Genomic DNA, 24,445 nt, shown 5'->3' on the forward strand with positions numbered 1-24,445 from the left:
TCTTTCTGAAGCAGGATAAAGTTCACTCTTTCTGAAGTTCACTCTTTCTGTTCACTCTTTCTGAAGCAGGATAAAAGGTTAGAAAGTCTGGGCAAGATGGAAGAGTCTGCCTAAGAATACAAGATAGAACACGCATAAGATATAAGCTGATGTTGAGGTGAAATGGGTGGCAAGACACATAATCTTGATGACATGATTGGGGTACCTAGATCTAGCCAAACCTGAAGGCAGTCCTAGCCTCAGAACTTTTCAGATACTTCGGCCAATAACTTCCCTTTTTCTGTGCAAGCCAATTTGAACTGGGTTACCACCTAAAACCCAGATACGAATGAGTGAGTGAGTTAAAGGAGGTAATGCATACATGATGTTGGCCACAGAGTAAATACTCAAAAAACATTGCTATCTATCAGGCATGGTGGCTTATGCCTGTAATCCTAGCACACTGGGAGGCCGAGGTGGGAGTATTACTTGAGGCCAGGAGTTTCAGACCAGCCTAGACACCATAGCTAGACCTCATCTCTATAAAGAGTAAAAAAATTAGCTGGGCATGGTGGAGCACTTGTAGTCCCAGCTACCCAGGAGGGTGAGACAAGAAGATTCCTTGAACCTAGGAGTGCAAGGCTGCAGTGAGCTATGCTCACACCACTGCACTCCAGCTCGGGCAACCCCATCTCTTAAAAAAGCAAACCCAAACACTACCATAGTGTTAATTGATGCTAATCTACCAAAAAAGTTAGATCAAAGTGATTCCATCCAAAACCCTGTGATAGAGTAACAATTATTTACTGTTTACCTGCTCTGTGTATGGATCCTCACCCATAGTGGGCTCAATATTTTTCTTTCCCAATTACTCAATGATGGGGAAAGAAAGGAAGGAGATTTCTTCAACACTCACTACATTAGGCACTGCGTGGCCGCTTGATAATTCATTATCACTATAGCCCACAACAGCCCTGTAAGGAAGCAGTCAGCCCTCATCATTTCACAAATGAGAAAACTGCAGCCCAGGGAAAAGTGATTTGCCCAAGGTCAGACTTGTGTGCTAGTGGTTGAGACTCCAAACCCATGCCCTTCCTGGGCCACCCCAAAGACCCCTCTACACACAAGTCTCTGTTCCTGAGCTAAATCTAGGCATTCTCTCCCCTTACCCATCTCTGTTTCATTCAGTGTGAGGCCAATTGAGATTCCTATCACATATACATCAACTACAAACTGATGAATAGCATTACTTCTCTATGTGAAGCCATCTGCCTGCTTTAAATACCTAGGTAAAATGTATTGCTAGGATTTGTTAAGCTATTAGATGAGTTGACTAGACATAGGGAATGAGGTGTGGAGAGGAAAAATTCCAGTCTTTGGGCAGAGTAGTTAGAACCTAGATTTCTGGGTCTAGTTGAACAACTGAAGGGATTTTAAAATACTGCATCACAAACATCACAGGGAAAGCATTCTGGTTAAGAAATGGTGTCTTTGGAAGGCTAATCTCAACACACCCCAGGCCTTGACATCCTGTCAGGGTACTTGGAAGAACCAACCTTCAACATTAAGGCTTTCCCTGAAGGGAATCACCCACAGCTCAAACTAGAGACAGTCCTCACATCAAACAAAATTGTCAAATGCAAACATATTAAGAATGTCAGCCATGCGCAGTAGCTCACGCATATAATCCCAGCACTTTGGAAGGCCGAGGCAGGCGGATCACCTGAGGTCAGTGTCAGGCCTCTGAGCCCAAGCCAAGCCATCACACCCCCTGTGACTGGCACATATACGCCCAGATGGCCTGAAGTAACTGAAGAATCACAAAAGAAGTGCAAATGCCCTGCCTCGCCTTAACTGATGACATTCCACCACAAAGGAAGTAAAAATGGTTGGTCCTTGCCTTAAGCCATGATATTATCTTGTGAAGTTCCTTTTCCTGACTCATCCTGGCTCAAAAAGCTCCCCACTGAGTACCTTGTAACCCCCACTCCTGCCCGCCAGAGAACAGCCCCCCTTTGACTGTAATTTTCCTTTACCTACCCAAATCCTGTAAAATGGCCCCACCCTTATCTCCCTTCGCTGACTCAGCCCACCTGTACCCAGGTAAAATAAACAGTCATGTTGCTCACACAAAGCCTGTTTGGTGGTCTCTTCACACGGACGCACATGACATTTACCATGTTGCCTGAGACAGAATCCCATCCCCTAAAAATGTATATGTTGAAATCACCCCTTAATGTGATGGTATTAGGAGATGAGGCTTTGAGGAGGTAATAAGGTTTAGATTCGGTCATGAGGGTGGGGCCCCCATGATAAGATTCGTGCCCTTAGAAGAAGAAACACCAGAAAGTTCCTTCCACTCTCTCCACCATGTGAGGACACAGAGAGAAGGCATTTGTCTGTCTATAGGCCAGGAACAGAGCCCACAACAGAACCCAGGCATGCTGGTACCCTGATCTCAGACTTCCAGCCTAGGCCAGGAACAGAGCCCACAATAGAACCTAGGCATGCTGGTACCTGATCTCAGACTTCCAGCCTCCAGAACTGTAAGAAATAAATGTCTGTTGCTGAAGCTACCTAGTTTATGGTAGTTTGTTATGGCAGCCTGAGCTGATTAAGACGTGTTGATTTATAACAAGTAACATTTCTAGGAAGTAGCTGTTTTCAGTTTCAGATGAGGAAACTGAGGCACAGACAGGTTAGTTAACTCGTCAATGTCACACAGCTAATAGCGAAGGAGGCAGAATCTGAACTGAGGTCTCTTTTAAGTCCACAGCTTTTTCCTGTAAGCCCTGTGGAATATGCTCACCACCTGCGGAGCAAAGCAGGCCTCTTTTCACTTGTCTTAAGTCTATTTCTTTGAGGGTTCAAGAGTCCTCCTAATTTTTTTGTATTTTAGGATCTAAAGACTACTTGAATCCTCCACCACTGAACAGACTTCAAAAGCTTCTATCCTGACTTCCTCTCTGGTGATGATGAATCTGGATCACACTGATGCTCCAAAGAGAGAAAGAAAAATAGAAGAGCAGGATAAAACATCCAAAAAAGCCCCTCCCTGACCCCTGTCTCATTCACATCCCTCTTTTATTACATTCCAGCACCCCTTTGCTCCCCTAAACAGCACCACGTCTTGTGCCTCCACGTCTGTCTCCCCACTGGACACTAGGCTCCTGGAGGGCCACTTGGCTCTTGTTCAACTCTGGGTCCTGACATAGTATGAACTCGACCCACATGGTGTACTGAGAGACTGAGGCAGACACGTGAGCTCAGTGGCATCAGTGAACCTGCAGGGTGAGCCAGGGCTGCCTGACTCTGTAGCCTGGCACGGCATGCACCCCCGGGAAGAAGCCCACCACCAGGAGTGCTCCCCCATCCTCCGTGCATAGGTCTCTAACCCAGATACCCACAGTGTCCACAGGAAGGACAAGGGGTGGGACATGTGGGCAGGATCCCCCCTGTAGAAGGAAATGAGCTGGACAGGGAGGGTGACCGCAGCCTTATTCACCAGACCCCACATACCCGAGCTGGTCCCTTTCTTCAAAGCCATAAGGAGGGTACTCTGGGAGAAACAAGGGAAGTCCAATTACAACCAAGTACCCCCATTTTTCTAAGACACTGGGTTGTTCTCTTTTCTCCTTTCCCCTTTCCCTCTACCTCCTACTTAGCCCTTTTTGAAATGCAAAATAACCTCTCACCTCCCCCTCACCCAGCATTCCCTATAGAGCAAGTTCCTCTGTGTGCTCTGAGATGAATTTCTCCTCCAGAGCAGACAGTTGACTTGCAGATCGAAGCATGTCCCCAGGAAAGACCCCGCTCCAGGGGGTTGCTTCAGGAGGGTATGCCCAAGGCATGACCACTCGGCCACTTTTACAGCTTACTCTTGCCCAGAAAAGTGCCATCTCAACTGCCCACCAAGTAACTACCTGGTAGCAGGGAGACTCCCTTACCCTTGCTCACTCTCCCTGTTACCTTATGGAAGTGTCTGCTTTTTGCTCCAAAGGTAAAGAAGCACATTTAAAGTAGAATGTTTTGTGCCCTTCTCCCAAGCTAGCTTCAAAAATAAACTCACTTTTCTTGTACCAGGCCTGGTCCTTGTTAACTGGACTCTACATGAGGCGGCCAGCAATGAACCCAATTTTCAGTTACACTATTAATGGTCAGGGCAGAGGGCATTTTAATGAGATTTCTCTTTAATAAGTGGATTATTTTGCTAAAAAGAAAACACACACAGTGTGTGTGTGCACACACCCACACGAGCTTGGAAACCATCAGTGTAATTCAAATCCTAGCAGAAACTGATAGGGCACTGAGGGACAGAACCATGAGTAGGGACAGGAGAATATCTTGAGACCCCCAGTCACTAAGCTAAAGGGAAAATTCAAGGTGGGAACTGCTCAGGGCAAATCTGCCCTCATTCTATTCAAAGTCCTCCCTCGGCTCACTGAGATAGATACGTATTCTGACTGCCTCCTTTGGAAAGGCTTATCAGAAACTCAAAAGAATGCAACCATTTGTCTCTTACCTACCTGTGACCTGGAAACCCCCTCCCTGCTTCGAGTTGTCCCCGCCTTTCTGGACGAAACCATTGTACTTCTTATACATATTGATTGACGTCTCAAGTCTCCCTAAAATGTGTAAAACCAAGCTGTGCCCTGACCACCTCGGGCACTTCGTCAGGACTCCCTGAGGCTATGTCACAGGCCCGCATCTTCAACCTTGGCAAAATAAACTTTCTAAATTAACTGAGACCTGTCTCAAATTTGGGAGTTTCGCAGAGTCTTGGCCATGGAGGTAGACTTTCCATCACCCTGCACCACTCCCACCTCACCAGAATATCCAGCCAACCAGAACACCCTCTGCCTGACCAACTGATTTAAAATTTGGATTCTAAGATATTTAAGATTGACCCATTAGATTACACCAAAATCAAGAATTTCTCTTCATAAAAAGACACCACCGAGAAAATGTAATGGTCAACCCTAAAGCGCGAGAAAATAATGGCAGTAGACATATGTAGCAAAGAGCTTCTACCAAAGTATCCTACAAATCACTAAGAAAAATACAAACCAACAGAAAAACAAGCATACACCTTGGACAGGTAAAAATAAATATCTAAATGGATGATATGCTTTGAAAAGGTGAACATCAGAAAAGTGCAAAATAAAATAAAAAATGTTCCCCTTCCCTCAGAATGGCTAAAACGCCAACAACTGATAGTAATACCAAGTGCAGGCCATAACAGGAAGCCAGTAGGGCTTTCATATTCTGCTGATGGGAGTATAAATGTCTACAGGTACCTTGGAAATTTATTTTGTAGTATCTGCTAAAGCCAAAAACCATGTGTACTATGACCCAGAGATACAACACTTCTAGTTATGCACCCTACAGAAATGCATACATTTGCTCCCCTCTCATAAAATAATGCACCAAAAAAAGTTCACAGTGGCTCTATTCATAACAAAACCCACACACCCATAAACAGCAACATGAATAAGATAAATTGTGGTAGTTGCATACAACAGCAAAAACAATAAACCAGTTATTAGGTTGGTGCAAAAGTAACTGCGGTTTTTGCCATTAATTTAATGCCGTTACTTTTTGCCATTACTTTAATTGCCTAAAATACACGCAATAATATCAATACAGCTCACATGCATAAACAGAGGGAAAAAAGGCAAGATACAAGGCCAGCACATGTGAATGGTGAGAATTTCTCTAACGAGAAACATGGGAAGACAGAAGACAAAAGGCCTGTTTGGAAGGGGACAGGTTCTCACACTGGCATTTGGTTCATTACCCTTTCTGCTAAATCCACCAGGCACCTTTTGAGAACTGGCCTTGCTGCAAGGCCAGATGGAGGGTGGCCAAGGTAAGGAGATTTTATCTTCCACAGGATTACTCAGTGCTTGAGACACTGGTGCTAGAATGACAAGTTCATCCCTTTTGGTCTGGGACTTACTGGTTTTAAAATGGGAAGTCCTGTGTCCTGGGAATCTCAGATCTGCATAAATAAAAATCTCAGACCTGCATAAATAAAAATCACTCTGAAATTGGAAAAAATAGGGGTTTAAATTCCAGTTCACCCAAAATTGAGGAACATTCTACAATGCAACTGGCCTGAGCTCTCCAAAAATGTTAGTATCATAAAAAAAGACAGACTGAGGAACTATGACACCATGAAAATAATGGAAGGAGTTTTACATTCCAAGTGGGATCCTAAATTGGGAGATAAATTGCTAAAAAGGACATTGGGGTTAACTGGCAAAATTTAAATAGGCAGCAGACAAAATCAGGGGCCAGATAATAATTATTTTAGGCTTGGCAGGTCAAGAGGTAAAATCAAGTATATATGTGGGCATTTATAGAACCACCTTAAATGTAACCATTTAAAAACAAAAAAAATTCTTTGCTCACTAGCTATAATAAAATAAACGCAAAAACAAAACCACAAAGAAATATGCAGTTGGCTGGACTTGGTTTTTGGGTCTTAATTTGCCAACTCCTGGATTAGAAAATATTTTTAGGCTGGGCAGGTGGCTCACACCTGTAATCCCAGCACTTTGGGAGGCTGAGGTGGGCAGATCACCTGAGGTCGGGAGTTTGGGACCAGTCCGACCAACAAGGAGAAACCCTATCTCTATTAAAAACACACACACAAAAAATAGCTGGGCGTGGTGGCACATGCCTGTAATCCCAGCTACTCGGGAGGCTGAGGCAGGGGAATCGCTTGAACCCAGGAGGCAGAGGTTGCAGTGAGCCGAGATGGCGTCATTGCACTCCAGCCTGGGCAATGAGAGTGAAACTCTGTCTAAAAAAAAGAAAAGAAAAGAAGGAAGGAAGAAAGAATTTTTATCAATAGCAAATTTTGTGATTTTGATTAGGAAACAGGGGCACCATGTCTTTAACTTGCTTTCAGATAATTCAGAAAATATAATTTATAGAGAGAACCAGATCGCAAATGTGGAAAAATATTAAAAGTTGGTGAATCTGGGTGAAAAACTTAAATGAACCCTTTGAACTATTCTTGCAACTTCTCTGTAAGTTTTAAATTCTTTCAAAATATATTTTTTTAAATCTCAGTTCCACCCATCTCTGTGACTTTGACCGATTTTCCTCTATGCAGAGCCTCCTCCTATATAAAATGGGCATAGACTGGGCGTGTTGGATCAAGCCTGAAATCCCAGCACGTTGGGAGGTTAAGGCTGGAGGATCACTTGATCCCAGGAGTTTCAGACCAGCCTGGGCAACGTGGTGAAACCTCATTTCTACAAAAACAAACAAAAATTAGCTGGGCATGACGGTGAAACCTCATTTCTCCAAAAAAAAAAAAAACTTAGCTGGGCATGGTGGCACATGCCTCTAGTGCCAGCTACTTGGGAGGCTGAGGCGGGAGGATTGCCTGAGCCTGGAAGGTCGAGGCTGCAGTGAGCCATGATTGAGCCACTCCACTCTAGCCTTGGTGACAGAGCAAAACCTTGACTCAAAAAAACAGAAAAAAGAAAAGAAAAGAAATGGCATAATGGGCACAATACTAGTTGTCTCCTCTGGAGTCTAGCCAACACCTGTCCGGTCTCTCCCCACTCATTGACTGAGCACTTGTGGTATATAGTCACACTCCCACACACTGGTTCAGAACAGAAAAGTCTCCTGCTCTTGCAGAATTCATTTCACTGCACTCAAGTGGGTTTGGGGGATACAATCAGGTCATGACGCTGATGTATTTGGCACCATGACTAGCAGAGTGTAAAGAATCAATGTTCCCCATCAATACCATTGTTGTAGAATAGTTATCATGACCTTGACAGGCCCTCCATGACTAAATGGTAACAGGTCCTTTTGGGGAGATATCCCCGCCTTCCTGCCTGTAATGAAACTGGTCTCTTCCCACTTCATTCATCATAGCATTGAATGTGTCAATATTTGTGGGGTGAATAGGCCCGTGATAACCATGTTTTCAACCAATTACAATTCTGTCTTTATCTTCTCCAACAGGAGGTTATGTTAATATTGAATCAATTCACTCCAACATAATCTTTTAAAAAAAGGCTCTTCAAATAAAACATCACAGGAAGCCACCTGTTCCATAGTTCCTGGCTGGGGAAAAATGTTCCCCAGGTGCCCACACACAAAAGACTCCCATCAGGGTCATCTTCCCAGTGCTTATTAATTATTTCCAGTGTCTCATGGAAGCATGCATGACACACAGTGACAAATGTCCCAATTAAGGGCACTGAGCATGAATCCAGGGTTATTAGTCTTCTGGGCACTAATAGAGAGCCTCAGGCTATTAACAAACCACCGCTGGCAGCTCACAGTATATGACTCGCACAAGGCTGTGTGGCCCCATCTGAGTAAACACCGGAGCTGAGCCAGAATTCCCAAGTGGAAGGACCTACAGGAGCACTCAGGGTGTCCAGGGAAGATGTGGCCTGTAGTCCCCGCATTTTGGGAGGCCGAGGCAGGTGGATCACTTGAGCCCAGGAGTTCGAGACCAGCCTGGGCAACATAGAGAAACTTTGTCTCTAGCAAAAATACAGAACAATTAGCCAGGTGTGGTGGTGCACGCCTGTATTCCGCTTGAGGTTGATGCTGTAATAAACTGCGATTGCACCACTGCACTCCAGCCTGGGTAACAGAGCAAGACCTTGCCTCAAAAAAAAAAAAAAAAAAAAAATTAAAAGGATATAATAGCCCCAAGACAGCAGAAGACCAACAGGAGGCATCAGTGGTGTTGGGGGAGCGGTTAAATTCCCAGGTGCTTGAGTTGGATTCCCTCAGTTCAAACCCGGCTAGGATTTTTATTAATCCTTTGTGACTTTGGCTAAGTCTCTTACTATGTTTACTCATTCCAGTCCCTGCCTTTAAAGGGTTGGAAAGAAAATGATGGAAACAAAGGGATAATTGCAGGGAGTGACAAGTACTAACTTAGGGGCAGATTGTGAGGAAAAAGAGGCGGCACCCTCACCCAGCCCATGGAGGTCCGAGAGGGCTCCAAGAGAGGACACCCGAAGTCAGCTTCACAGAATGCGTACATGCTTATATCAGGCAAACAGGGGTCAGGGGAAGAAGCAAGAACCCAGTCAAGGGCACTGCTTGGGCAAAGGTGAAGGGGTGAGGGCAGGTGCAGAGGACACAAAGTCATTCTAAGCTTTGGGTGAGGGGTGAAAGGAGAGTAGGTGCCAAAATACGCATCCCTGTAGGTCAAGGTAAGAAACCTGGACTTCTAGCTGGGTGAGGTAGCGGGCGCCTGTAGTCCCAGCTACTCGGGAGGCTGAGGCAGGAGAATGGCGTAAACCCGGGAGGCGGAGCTTGCAGTGAGCTGAGATCCGGCCACTGCACTGCAGCCTGGGCGGCAGAGCAAGACTCCGTCTCACAAAAAAAAAAAAAAAAAAAAGAAACCTGGACTTTAGGCTGAAGACAATGGGAAACTACCCATGGATCTTGAACATACAAAGAACCAACTTTGCATTTAAATTTTAAAATTCTCTCTCCAAAGATCAGACGGTACAAAGATCGCTCAGACAAGACCGGAGGCCAGCCAACTTGAGAGAAATCCAAGTACAAGATATTCAGGTGGACTGCAATACAAGCAGAGAGAGATGGGGGGATGCATTTCAGAGCTATTTAGAGGGTACGATGACTTGGCGGCAGCTTTGCTCTCAGCAGGAAGAGGTGAATACAGCCCCCGGCATGAATTAAGTCAAGGACTAGAGTTCAGTGCAAATCCTTCTCTATTTAACAGAAAGCAAATAACGTATTTCCTCTGTGGAAGAGACAAAGGTCATAAGCATGAATCAAATAGGAGGAGAGAAAAAGCAACCGCTGCCCTGGAACAGACGCCATCTCCCACTTTCTCCTTGGAGCCAGGTGTTAGCATCTGCTGTTCACAGATGTCATTTGTGCACAGCGATTATCTCAATTATATATCTTGGTTGTTGGAATTGCTTCTGTCTCCAGATTAGTTTGTTTCCAGTGGAAACATTCCATGGGAATTAATTAGAAATTGACTCTGGAAAAAAAACAGGTGTCTTTAGATCAACCCCACACCTTGTCTGCCTCCCTGTTCCACGAGGTCGTATAAAATCACGTGCTCAGAAACTAAAATTTTCCAATAGCTGACACCGGTGAATGAAAGGAGAGAGCCAATGGGGATGTTATGTTATATCTTGAGATCATTGTTTTGTTTTGTTTGTTTTTTTTTGAGACAGTTTCACTCTTGTTGCCCAGGCTGGAGTACAATGGCATGATCTCGGCTCACAGCAACCTCCACCACCCAGGTTCAAGCGATTCTCCTGCCCCAGCCTCCCAAGTAGCTGGGATTACAGGCATGTGCCACCATGCCCGGCTAATTTTTATATTTTTAGTAGAGATGAGGTTTCTCCATTTTGGTCAGGCTGGTCTTGAATTCCTGACCTCGGGTTACCTGCCCGCCTGGGCCTCCCAAAGTGCTGGGATTACAGGCATGAAGCCACCACGCCTGGCCAGGAGATCACTGTCTTGGAGTTTTCAATTTAATGACTCCTTTCAAATCCATGGTCCAGTGTTCTTTCTACCAGCCCAATCAGCTGGGATTATCATACCCCCTTATTAGGCAAGAAAGACTCTATGCAAGGCAGGTGACTTGCCCAAGATCTGCAGCAAGGTAAGTGGCACTGGCAGGATTTGAATCCTATACATGACTTTCAGGAGTCTTCTGCGCTGTATCAGGAGGGTTTTAAGTCTCAGGTGTTCACTGAGATGTATCCAAAGCTCCCAATGGAGGGAAACTGGGAGAAAAGAACCAAATGATTATCTTAGGGTTCTAGATGCGGGGGCAATGGACAGAGGTGGTGCCTGCCCATCTGGAGAGAAGATGCTGTAGCTAAGGGAAACTCCGTTGCTGCTGGTAGAGCCTGATATTCTGCACATCAGGGCTCCTGTGATTTAGCTGGGGACTTGCCTTTTCTTTTTTTGGAGACTGGGTCTTACTATGTTGCCCAGGCTGGTCTCAAACTCCTGGGCTCAGAGAAAAAGACCTCCCTCTGTCTCCCAAAGTGCTAGGATTATAGGTGTGAACCATTGCACCTGAAATCTTGCCAATTTTTACAAGCCATTCTGGTCACACCTTCCTCTGCTCAATAGCTTTCTATGGCTCCCTATGGCTTTGGGATAAAACGGAAGCTCCTCAGCCAAGCTCACTAAACCATTCATGAACGGGCTCCAGCCTCCATTACCGGCACTATCCTCTCTGCCCTTTTTACCCCTGGATACCTTACATTCCAGCAATACCACGTCAAATTGAATACGCTTTCTGTCTCTGTGCGCCTCTGCCCTTTTACGCACCAGTGTTTCCTCCTACAATGTCTACATACATGTACCTTCTCTAACCAGAAATCCATTTCCATCTTTAAAGACACAGCCAAAGCTACCAGCTCCTCTCTCAAAGCAAAATTAAGGGCCTCCTCTTTAGCTAACCCAAATATTCCTCCAATAAAGAGTTTATCACTCTGCTGGTTATAGCCTGCTTCTAGGACTAGGAGCCCCTTAAGGGCAGAGACCTTGACGTTTCCTCTTTATCCCTGTAGCTTGGCCCCAAATTCATCCCAGAGTGGAGATCGTATCTATATTTGCAGAGTGAATACAGTTCCCTCTGACAGGTGCATTCGAACACATTCCCTCCTACATGTCCTTTATACAACAAACCTTTTGACTGGGTGCAGTGACTCATGCCTATAATCCCAGCACTTCGGGAGGTTGAGGTGGGCGGATCACTTGAGGCCAGGAGTTAGAGACCAACTCAGTGAAACCTGGCCAACATGGTGAAACCCCATCTCTACTAAAAATACAAAAATTAGCAGGGCGTGGTAGCAGATGTCTGTAATTCCAGCTACTCCAGAGGCCGAGACAGGAGAATTGCTTGACCCTGGGAGGCAGAGTTTGCAGTGAGCCAGAGATGGGGCCACTGCACTCCAGCCTGGGTGACAGAGCAAGACTGTCTCAAAAAAAGGAAAAAAAAAAACCTTTCTCTAGGTTTTCCATCATCACAGTGAGTGTAAAGGTCGCAGAACATGTTCAAGTTTCTCTTTTCTTTTTTTTTTTTTTTTTTGAGACAGGGTCTCGCTCTGTTGCCCCCAGCCTGTTGCCCAGGCTGGAGTGCAGTGGTGTGATCTCAGTTCACCGCAACCTCTGCCTCCCGGGTTCAAGTGATTCTCCTGCCTCAGCCTCCCGAGTAGCTGGAATTACAGTCATGCACCACCATACCCGGCTAATTTTTGTATTTTTAGTAGAGACAGGGTTTCACCATGTTAACCAGGCTGGTCTCGAACTCCTGACCTCAGGTGATCCCCCCGCCTCAGCCTCCCAAAGTGCTGGGATTACAGGAGTGAGCCACTGTGCCCGGCCACCTGTTCAAGTTTCTGAAGCCTTCATTGGCAGTCCCTCCTCAGCCCCCAGGCCGTCATCGGATGATGATGCTTCGCTTTAGAAAAAGGGCTCAGAGAGGTCAGGACACTTGTCAAAGGTCATGAATTAGCAAGTGCTGGATCCAGTTTTCTCTACTCAAAAATTACCTAATTTTAAAATAGGTGAAAATAAGATCTGTCACACTAATATAACCTCAGTGGCAGTTTTCTCATCTGCAAAATAGACATACTACCACTGAACTCAAAAGGGTGTTCTGAGGGATAAATAAAGCCTACGGTTCCCCAGAATCCCCAGTGTGGTTGTTTAAAATGCAGATCTTGAATTCCAACCAAAACTTGATTTATTTTAAATGCGGGGATGGGGAGGGGCAGAATCCAGAAGTCTGTGATTTTAAAATGGTGTTTAACTTCTCTGATGTGCAGTCAAATTTGAGAAACCTCCAAAACACTAAGGAAAAGTCCGGTACATAGTAAGTGCCTGACAATAAAAGTTAATAGGACCCATATTAGGCAAACCAAGTTGTAAGGGTATAGGACATGTATTGCTGTGGGCCCTTAGGTAAATTACTCAACCTCTCAGAGGCTGCCTCTTCATTAGTAAAATGGGTTGAAAATAGGAATAGCCACCTCCTAGGGTTATGGCAAGGATTTTCTGAAATAACACACTTAAATGTTGCTAACAAAACCTCATCTGCACATCCCATCGATTCCCAATCAGCCCCACGTTTGTCCCCTCTTGCCATCTCTATCAATACTCCCCCAACCCAGGTGACCATTTCCTCTGGCCTAGAAGGGTGCGTTAGCCTTCTAAGGATATCCCCTCATATCTTCCATAATCCAATCTCCATGCAGAAGAACAATCCTCTAAAACATGAATCCGATTCTGTCACGCTTCACTCACAACCTCCCAATGGCTTCTCACCACCCCTGGGATAAAATCCAAACCTTCCAGGCCCCGTATGTTCTGGTCCCTGTCTGTTTCTCCTTCTCCCAGGGTATTTTAGCTGACCACCCAAGCTAAGCAGGACGCCCCTGCAGTTCTCTATCTCAGCACCCTATTTATTTCCTTTCTCATTCAAATTAAGGTGTGGGATGATTCTATTTATTCGTATCATTGTTTGTCTTCTTTTCCATCAGATGTAACTTCTGTGATGGTGGGTACCGCTGCTGTCTCACTATCCATGGTGCTTATATTTAGCACACTGCCTGACACACAGTAGGTGCTGCATAAATATTGAATGAATGAAATTGTTCAGCATCATGCTCCGCACTTCATTAGCAGCCAGCAGCAAAGTTAGCTCCCTCTTCCTTCCTCCTCCTGTCTGCTTTCCCTACCTATGTCCCTGGAGCCTTCAGGCAAAGGACAAATACTGTATATTGGAGAGGAGATGCAGCAATGCCCAATGTCATCACTGCTTTATTTGATTAGCTCTGACTCTGGCATCCGGGACACGTGCGCTGGGAGCCAAAGCAACTGTATCCTGACCTCTGGTCCACGCGATCCCATCCTTATAACGATTTCCATGACAACAGCAACGAAAAGCCAAGGCTGTGGATTTCCTTTGATAGGAGCCGGATGCAGAGACCGGGAAGAAGGACTTTCAGAAGAATGAGGCTCTTTGATTCAGCTCAAAGCGCCTTCATTAAATACCACTTTTTCCCAAGAACATGCATTTTAACCCTGCAGAGGGCGAATTCTCATGAATACTTAATAAAACAAAAAAAGAAAAAGTAACAAAATCTCTGTGGTTTCTTTTCAAGAACATCCACCTGTTGGGGGAGGGGAAGCTTGGGTGTTGTGGCACTGGGGACATTTTGATGGAAGATGGGCAGGCATGTGGCCTTCTGCCAAGGGAGTTCTTCAACTCAAAATGCCTGGCCCCTGGCTGAGCCATCACATAGCAACTCTGCCTCCCTGGAGGCAAGCCAGGTGGCTCAAGGTTCCCTACCCACCTGGTCAGCCAAACAGACAGGAAGATGCAATATGAGTCAAAAGCATCTCCCAATTCTGCACTTAGAATCACAAGCTTTGTATTCAAAACCCCGACTCTGCCACTTACCTAGTGTGTTACTTTGGGCACACCACTTGCCACCTCTAGACAACATTTCCTCATCTGTAAAATGGACACAATGCCACCTCCCCTCCCCTAGGAGCATCATGAGGATTAAGCAGGGTGATGCGGTCAAGCACAGGTGATACTGGCTTCCTGACATGGCCATGAAGAGGATAGAATGACCAGCCATCCTGGCTTGCCCAGGACCCAGAACTGGTAGCGCTAAAACTAAGACAGTCTCAGACAAGTCAGGAGGGTGGATCACCATAGAAGAGAATGATCTGATAAAGGAGATGGCTAAGAGTCATAGAATTTTCAAGATGGAAGGGTCCTCCCAGTGTCTTCTGATTTAACAAGTTTATTTCTGCCATATTCTTTCCAATAGCATAAACTTGGTCTATTCATGAGAAAACCATCAAACCCAGATTAGAGAACATCCCATGGGATACCTGTCCAGTGCTCCTCAAGACTGTCAGGGCCCTGAAAAGCAAGGTCAGCCTGAGAAACTGTCCCAGACCAGAGGGGACTGGGCAGGCATGACAATAAAATGCAGCATGCGGTCCCGGGTTGGATCCTGGAAGAGGAAATGGGCATTAACGGAGAGACTGGTGAACTCCAAATCAAGTCTGAATTCAGGTCTTCGTTTGGTTTTGTTTTGGTTGAGGTCTTCTAGCCAAGCGAATAAGCTCTAACTGAAATGTTTTGTTTTACAGATAGAAACTGACACCAGAGACCAGAAGCAGCAGAAGCTCTGGGATCTCTGTTTCCAACCACTGGCACTATAGTCTGCTGCCTTTTGCTGCCTTCCTGGAGACTTGCTGGTCATCATGGGCTGTGTCTCCAGAAGGAAGAGAGAACAGCACTGGGTTTGGAGTTGGGAAACACGGGTTCCAGGCTTGGCTCAGCCTCTGACTGGAGGAAGGGATGGTAATCCTCCAGGAAGGAAGGTGGAGAAGGCATCTGGGCTTAGCAAGAATGACTTATCCAAGGAAAGGTAACATCAATTACAAGGACACAACACTCCCAGCAGAGCTCTAAGCCTCCCCAGGTATCTTCAGCTACCCATGGGGACTGGTAGCACATCCTGAGTTCCTGCTACATCATTCAGCTTTGGGACCTCTCTCCCCAAGGCTTGCACCACCCTGTGGGATCCATTCACATTTCTCAACACTGGCTGCCCTGGGCCACACTGTCTGCCGCCGGAACAGCCCACACTCATGACATCTCCTCAGATCCCCGGGCTCTGCTCTGGCCTCACCTCCCTACCATCCTCAGCCGTGCCACTCCTCCTGTCCTCCTTTGAAGCAGCCAGGGATGGTAGAGCCTGAAGATCTGGGTTCAAATCCCGATTCTCCTGCTTTCAAGCTGCGTGACTTTGGGTGGGTCATCACGCCTTTCTGCCACCCAATCACCTGAACTTGTGAAATGAAGTTGATGATCCTCACCTCACTCAGCAATCCTGAGAACACCATGCAGCACCATGTACGGAGATACAGAGGACCCAGTACCTAGTGAGGGCTCCAGCTGGTAGTAGCCAGTGGTCAACATCATGTCTTGATCAATATCATTAGCATACTAATAGGCAGTCAAACTGCCAACGTTTGTTTAACTGCTGCAGTTGTTAAGCATTGGTTTTGCATGACTGGCACTATTGCTATTTGGCTCATATACACACCACACACACACACACATACACACCAGGCACACTGCACTCAGCCATTCTGGCTAGTGTTGATTTGCCCAAGTCCTCCAGACATCATCTCTGAAGAAGGCAACAGGACTCCTTCTTAGACCCCTCCTCCTCACTGACACTCCATGTGACCCTTGCAGCCCCGAAATGCCCCCCATCTCCCTGCAGGTCTGTGAAAGTTGGAGGTCGGCACCACGGTTCCGCTCATACCTGGGAGGGAGAGCCATTCTCTGCAGTTCGTAGCATCCTCCCCACCCTGATTCTCAAGGGGATCCCATGACACCCACCTGGCTGTGCACTTTCTCCAGCTCCTCCTTGCTGACTGATGTCTTGCCATCCTCCATGGTGCCGAGAAGGAGCTGCACGTCTGACAACAGTGCATGTGTCCTCCTGAGGTCTCTCCGAAGTCGCTTCTCCACGTCAAAGTCCCGATGGCCAATCTGAAAGCCAAAAGAAGACCCATGAGCTTAGGTGGCAAAGCAGTGGCCACGGTCTAAGTTTTCCAGAACCAGGCTCCCTGGTTTAAATCCTGCCTTTGCCACTCACACTGTCTGACCTTGGACAAGACCATTCGCCTCCCCGAGCCTCAGTTTCCTCAACTGAGAAATGGGATTGGAACCAACCACATTGGGCTGCTGTGAAAATTAAATACCTGCCTAGCCTAATGCTTGACACAGAATAAATGTACAAGAAATATGAGTTGCTATCATTGCTGCTATCATAGCTCGTATGGATCCAAAGTCACTCTGTCATCCCACTTTTTGCACACAAGTCATCAGTATGACCTCACCTCATCTTGTAAGAGCCTCAAGTGCCAGGTGAATCCCTCTGCTGTTGGCCAGGTTCTGCTGACAGAAGTTAGGACAGTCCTGGGTGGGCAGGGACTGGACAGAGCCTCTCGACTTCTGGGGAGTTATTAATGTTATTGATCTGGGTGGTGTTGTATGAGTTTATGAAAATTCATTGAGCTGCACACGTGGGATACGGAGTCCTCTGTATGTGTGTTACACCTCAGTAAATTGTAAATGTGCTCCTTTTGATGATCTAAGTCAATCTTTTCTGTCCTTTGGTCCTGTTTTCCAGTTTAAGGACAAGAAAATGGCATCATTTGCTGCAGAGGAAACTTACCCAGAGGTGAGTACATTCCTTCCCCCAGAATCTTGAATTTGCCAGGGACAGCTGTTGAGGGAGTCCCAAAGAAGCCACATCCTGGACTGGGCACCAGGACTGTGACCTTAGACTCCTTGACAGCTTTCAGTGGCCAAAAAGTACAGGCTAAGCCAAAGCAGAAGAGGTGCAGAATTACATCAGGGCCCTTCATGAAATTTCAACAGCCGGTCACCTCTCTAGAAACAGCACTGACTTAAAAGACAACGTGTTAACATCCCTGAAAGAAACTAACGACTCCTTTCTTGGACTCTTCAGGAGACCAGAGGATACAATACGGGCCTGTCCATCAGATGGGGAGCTTTAAGGAAAACAGGGTACAGGTGCCTCAACACTGGGATGTGGTTTTTACACACCTGGAAATCTGTGTCTCCACATCAAATGCTAACCATTTCCTGGGATGCTCAGAATGTCCTGGAATATTCTAGAAAAAACACGGGGTTGAGAATGAGCAGATCTAGACTTTAAACCCTGGCTCACCATTTGCTGATGATGGAACAGTGGCTGAGTCATGCCACATCTCTGAACCTGAGTTTTCTCATCCACAAAAGGAGAGGTTAAAAAAACACCCTGTACTTTGTGTTGAGATAAGACAAGGATCAGACGTGATAATGGATTCCAAAGCACTTTGTATGCTGTTGAGTGCTTTGCAAATATAAAGGATTATGAGTATTGTCTGATGACCTAGAATGTGTTCCTCCAAATTTTGTATTTCTATTTCTCTACTGCTGGTTTTGAATTCTTTGACAAACGAGTTGGTTCTTAGAATATAGTCTTTATATCTGAAATGTATTGTTTTGGTAGGTTCAAAATGCTGTTCTATTATACACACACACACACACACACACACACAGTCTCACCTGCTGAACTGAGTTGAGGGCTGGGCATTGTGCCAGGCTCTTTGTCACGTGTTATTGCATTTCACTCCTGTGACAATCTCCTTAAATAGACCTTATTACTATTGTCTTTACAAATGTAGTAATAGCTTACATTTATAGACACTTTCTAAGTGTCATATACTATTCTAAACACTTTATAGCTATTAATGCATTTAGTCATCACGATGAATCGATGAGATGTATAGTATTATGATTCCCATTTTACAGATAATGAAACTGAAGTTTGCAAAGATGAAGTAATTTGTCTTTTCTGGCTGGAGAGTGGTAATTTTAGTAAAATATACCATTAGATAGGTGTGTTTTAGTCTTTAATTCTGAAAAAAATATATCATGGGAGCACAGAAGAGCATTATCCAGCTCAGGCTGGGATGGAATTGGGAAGTAGAAGGTAGCTACTCCTAGCGAGGGGAAGTAGAGGCAGGATGTTTTAGGTAGAAGGCACTTAATGAGCAGAGACAGAGAGGCGAGAAACAATCTGGGCTATGCATTTCTGGGTGGTTGCCATGAGATTATAAAACCCTGGAGTGGGTGGGGGGCGGGTTACAAAGTGAAAGAGGTTTTCCAGGGCTCTTACATGGAGGAACAACTGATATGAAAGAGCAAATGATCTGCCCAACGCCATACTGCTACTAAGTGGCTATGCAGAGATCTGAATCCAGGCAGCTCAACATTAGGATGTAAGTCTCTAACCATTGCACCACAGTGCCTAGTGGAGCTGCTTCATGAACCCAGGTTTACTTACTCTAGAACCCAGACTCTTACCATGATTACACTTAGGCAGTGGGCTTTGCACATTTCTTATATTTGTGTCTGTTTTTGTTTTGCGCATACCCTAAAGTGCCTTTAATTCTCCTGTGGGGCGAGTTAGCATCAGGGACATTCCCTGATGTTGACACTGACCATGCAGTAGAGATGGCTCCGATTCTACGATCTTCACTGCCTGAAAGGCCCTAAAAATGCTGGCACTTTTCAGAGGAAGCACTGCAAACAAAATTCACAAGAAAATCTCAGACTAGTCATCCTCCCATTTATAATAAATTGCTACGAGAGAGGAGGGCAAAAAATACCACTCATTAGGTTAATGGGAAATAAATGTCATTCTGCAAGTTTCCATTTTGTAGCACAAAGATTCAAACTTTGATAAAGGTGGTTAATAATTAACTAATAAATCTAGATGATGTTTAGTGTTGTTATGAGTAACTATATTGCAGTCTTAGTTGGTGCTCCATTTATCATAAAGGCAAATTGTTTGGGGAACTTGTTAAATGTCCATTGTCAAAAGAATCTCCAAGCACTATTAAAATATGATCTAGACGTGCTGTTAGGGATAATCAAACCACTTTACAGATGGGGAAATTGAGGCTTGGAGAGAATGTATGTTGCTAAGGGTTTCACAAATTAATGGCAGAACTGGCTGCCTGAGAATACTATGAAAAAAAGATGGTCCACAAAAATATGGTTCTAGCTAAGTGGACCTTATTGCTTTTAAGCAGAATCATAATAGGTTTTTAAAATGATAGACATTCAAATAATATAGACCTCATTTAGAATCCGCCCAGGGTACTAACTTGCTAGGCAATCCTGGGCAAGTTGCTTTACTTTTCCGAGCCTTACTTCTTTCATTTATATGAAAGAAATAATAATATCTATCCCACAGCATTACTGTGAAAATTAATGTTAGTAAAAAGTTATGATTAAGCATATATCTTGAAATTTATGAGTAACCACCAAAAGAACAGAAATAAAGTTTGTAGCTTCTGAACCAATAGTTCAAAAGAGAATACAGAAAACATCAATCTATCTAAAAGTAGGAAAGGAATAGAGGGAGAGCAATGTAAAGGAACAAGAAACTAAAAAAACACAAAATATGATAATACAAAATAGTTTCAAATATATCAGTCATTATAACATATGCAAATAAATTAAATTTTTATATGAAAAGCTAGACTAAAATATTGCATTGAAATTATCCAGCTGTTTAAAGAAAACACATGAACATGCACACACACACACACACACACACACACACACACACCCCTACAAATCTTTAAAATGAAATAGAAAAAGGTCTTGCAGGTAAACTGACTAAAATAAATCAAGCAAAATAAAATAAGGCAAAACTTATATTCATGGAGAAAGAAAGACACCAGGTAAGAATGGAAGCAATGATCTTCAAGAAAATAAAGCAATACAAAACTTAGATGCACCTAAATATATAACCATAAATACATAAAGAGAAACTATGACAGAATTGTTAACAAAACTTGGAATAACCACTCTCGTGGTAAGGATATAACAGGTCTCTCTTAGAAACTGATCAAGAACTTAAAACCAAAGTTAGCAGGAGGTAGTTTTTAAAAATACATAATCATGTATTTAAAAACTTTTCTTTATGGCTTATGCTTTTATATTTGTATATAATGTTGAAATAAAAAATTAACAAGCTTGATTCATTTGCCATGTATAGAACCCTATGCCTCATAAACAGTCACATTATTTTCCACTCAATAGTTCATTTTTGTTTCTTTGGTTTTATTTTTGTTTTTGAGACAAGGTCTCACTCTGTCACCCAGGCTGGAGGGCAGTGGCGTGATCTCGGCTCACTACAACCTCTGCCTCCTGGGTTCTAGTGATTCTCATGCCTCAGCCTCCTGAGCAGCTGGGACTACAGGTGCCCACCACAACACCTGGCCAATTTTTATATTTTCAGTAGAGGCAGGGTTTCACCATGTTGGTCAGGCTGGTCTCAAACTCCTGATCTCAAATGATCTGCCCATCTTGGCCTCCCAAAGTGCTGGGATTACAGGCGTGAGCCACTGTGCCCAGCCACACACAATAGTTTATTAAACTCTACCAATAACTAGAGCAACAAAGAGATCTCTACAATTTCAAAGAAAAGATGTTATGCATTCTACCATGTTATCTGTCCAAAATGCCCTTAAATTAAAAATTAACAATAGAAAGTTATTCTATCCTAAATCATCATCCTAAATGTTAACAAACTTGAAACTCAAGTTCTAGATAGCTTACAGGTTAAAAGAAAAAAGAGGCCGGGCGCGGTGGCTCAAGCCTGTAATCCCAGCCACTTTGGAGCCGATCGACCGTGAGATCACGAGGTCAGGAGATCGCAGACCATCCTGGGCGTGACACGGTGCGAAGTGAAACCCCATCTGCTACTAAAAAAATACAAAAAAAAACGTAGGTCCGGGCGAGGCCGGGTGGCGGCGCCTGAGGGTCCCAGCTACTCTGGAGGCCTGAGCAGAGAGCAATGGCCGGAACCCTGGAGCGAGCCTTGCCCAGTGAGCTGGATCCCCGGCCACTGCACTCCAGCCTGCGGCGACAGAGCAAGGACTCCATCTCAAAAAAAAAAAAAAAAAGAGAAAGAAAAGAAAAGAAAAGAAAAAAGAACAAAAGATACGACAAAACACTTAGTAGATGGCACTAGAACAGCAATTCCAGGTAAATGTATTATCTTAAATGTACTTTAAAGAAAACATTTTAAGTGGGAAACAAAATATTGAAGGTGAGTCAAACATTTTAATACTAAAACTGAATACCAAGAATAAAAATCTAAACCAATGGGGCCAGGCACGGTGGCTCACGCCAGTAATCCCAGCACTTTGGGAGCCAAGGCTTGTGGATCATGAGGTCAGGAGATTGAGACCATGCTGGCTAACATGGTGAGCCTGTCTCTACTAAAAATACAAAAGATTAGCCGGGCGTAGTGGTGGGAGCCTGTAGTCCCAGCTACTCAGGAGGCTGAGGCAGGAGAATGGCATGAACCCAGGAGAGGGGCTTGTAGTGAGCTGAGATCGTGCCACTGCACTCCAGCCTGGGCGACAGAGTAAGACTCCATCTCAAAAAATAAAAATAAAAAAACAACTAATCAACGGAAAAAAGAAGGAAAAAGAAACAAATACACAAAAAAGAAGCAATAAAACAAAAGCAAGTTATTTGAAGGGATGACAGATAAAAACTCTAACAAGACTAATCATCATTAACCACAAAAAACTCAAAAGTAAACATTATTAGGATTAAAAGAAAATAATCTGATACAGTAGAATTTTAAAATCACGACAAAATACCATGAACATTTTTTATGTCAACCTATTTGAAAATTGGATGAAATAATAAATGTCTAGAAACATTTTAGTTACCAAAGTTCACTCAGTAAGGAAAATAATAATACCTGAAATTGTGTTCAGTTATGATTATAGCATTTTGGCACAGTAATCAAATAGGGTTACAAGCAAATTGTATCAAATCTGCAAGAACTGCATGATCCAAATTTTACAAAAAAATGTCTCAGAAATAGTTGTGAACTCATTTTATGAGATTAGTATAAGATTTGGCAAAGTCTAAGAAAAAAAAATTATAAACCAATCTTACTTATGTGCCTGGTTTCAAAAATCCTAAATAAACCCTTAATGAACTGGTAACAATCCAAAAGAGCCGTGTATTGAAAACATATGACACTAAGAATGGTTTATCTGGGAAATACATCAGGATACATTAAATATCTAAAATATACTACATTAATAGATTGAGACAGGTATTAGATTATCAACAATTGCAGAAAAAGCACACAATATTCAACAATAAAACATCGTTTTTTAAGATATTAGAAAATCACAAACAGAAGACTGATTTAACCTTATTAAAGTTACAGTCACGTGCCACATTACATTTCCATCAGTGAGGGACTGTATATACCATGGTGGTCCCATAAACTTATAATACCATACTTTTGCTGTACCTTTTCTGTGTTGATATATGTTTAGGTACACAAATACTTACCACTGTGTCACAACTGCCTACCAAACTCAGTACAGTAACATGCTGTACAGGTTTGTAGCCCAGGAGCAATGGACTATATCAGATAGCCTAGGTGTGTAGAAGGCTATCCCATTTAGGTTTGTGTGAATGCACTCTAGGATGTTCCCACAATGATGAAATTGTCTAATGATGCATCTCTCAGAAAGTATCCCTGTCACTAAGCAATGCATCACTGTAATTACCAAATACACTGCAAATATGTACATCACAAAACTTTAGAAGCACTCCTATGAAGGTCAGGAACAAGAAAAGAATGTCAAACATCTTTCTCTACCATTCAATCTTATACTGGAGGCCCAAGCAAATGAAATAAGGTAAGAAAAAGAAACAAGAAATAGAAAGTATAACTTTTTTTAAAATTTGTTGAGATCTTTATTGCCCCAATGGGACTACAGGCAGCGGGTGCCTGTAGTCCCAGCTGCTCGGGAGGCTGAGGCAGGAGAATGGTGTGAACCCAGGAGGCGGAGCTTGCAGTGAGCTAAGATCGCGCCACTGCACCCCAGCCTGGGTGACAGAGCGAGACTCCGTCTTAAAAAAAAAAAAAAGTCAAAAGCAATACTTTAGAACTTCTAAGACACATGATGACAGTTTTATGAACTCAGTTAAAGAAGAGTATCTTGAAGATGGCCGAATAGGAAGAGTTCCAGTCTCCAGCTCACAGCATGAGTGACACAGAAGATGGGTGATTTCTGCATTTTCAACTGAGGTGCAGACCAACACCTCACACCTCACACTGCTGGGTACACCCCTGAGACGAAGCTTCCAGAGCAAGAATCAGACAGCAACAACAGAAAAGCTGGAAATTCAAAAAATCAGAGCACATCTCCCTCTCCAAAGGAACGCAGCTCATCGCCAGCAACGGATCAAAGCTGAACAGAGAATGACTTTGACGAGTTGAGAGAAGAAGGCTTCAGTCGATCAAACTTCTCAGAGCTAAAGGAGGAACTATGGAACCAGCGCAAAGCAACTAAAAACCTTGAAAAAAGAATGGATGAATGGATAACCAGAAAAATCAATGCAGAGAAGACCTTAAAAGAACCGATAGAAATGAAAATCATAACACGAGAACTACGTGACAAATGCACAAGCTTCAGTAACCGACTCGATCAACTGGAATAAGGAGTATCAGTGATTGAAGATCAAATGAATGAAATGAAGCGAGAAGAGAAGTGTAGAGAAAAAAGAGTAAAAAGAAATGAACAAAGCCTCCAAGAAATATGGGATTATGTGAAAAGACCAAATCTACGTCTGATTGGTGTGCCTGAAAGTGACGGGGAAAATGGAACCAAGTTGGAAAACACTCTTCAGGATATCATCCAGGAGAACTTCCCCAACCTAGTAGGGCAGGCCAACATTCAAATTCAGGAAATACAGAGAACGCCACAAAGATACTCCTCCAGAAGAGCAACTCCAAGACAC

At 44.0% G+C, this 24,445-nt stretch overlaps 1 protein-coding gene across 3 annotated transcripts in view; it reads right to left on the reverse strand.

Annotated features, from left to right (window-relative positions):
- Window positions 1–24,445, reverse strand: part of MYO18B (myosin XVIIIB) — a 289,444-nt gene that overhangs the window by 101,153 nt on the left and 163,846 nt on the right. For all 3 annotated transcript variants that reach the window (XM_017853159.1, XM_017853151.1, XM_017853143.1), the window contains one exon: window positions 16,412–16,564. In XM_017853159.1, the coding sequence (XP_017708648.1) occupies window positions 16,412–16,564 (153 nt within the window). The remainder of the gene's footprint in view (window positions 1–16,411; window positions 16,565–24,445) is intronic.

Source organism: Rhinopithecus bieti, unplaced genomic scaffold, assembly GCF_001698545.2.
Source record: "Rhinopithecus bieti isolate Rb0 unplaced genomic scaffold, ASM169854v2 scaffold_2314, whole genome shotgun sequence".
NCBI lineage: Eukaryota > Metazoa > Chordata > Mammalia > Primates > Cercopithecidae > Rhinopithecus > Rhinopithecus bieti.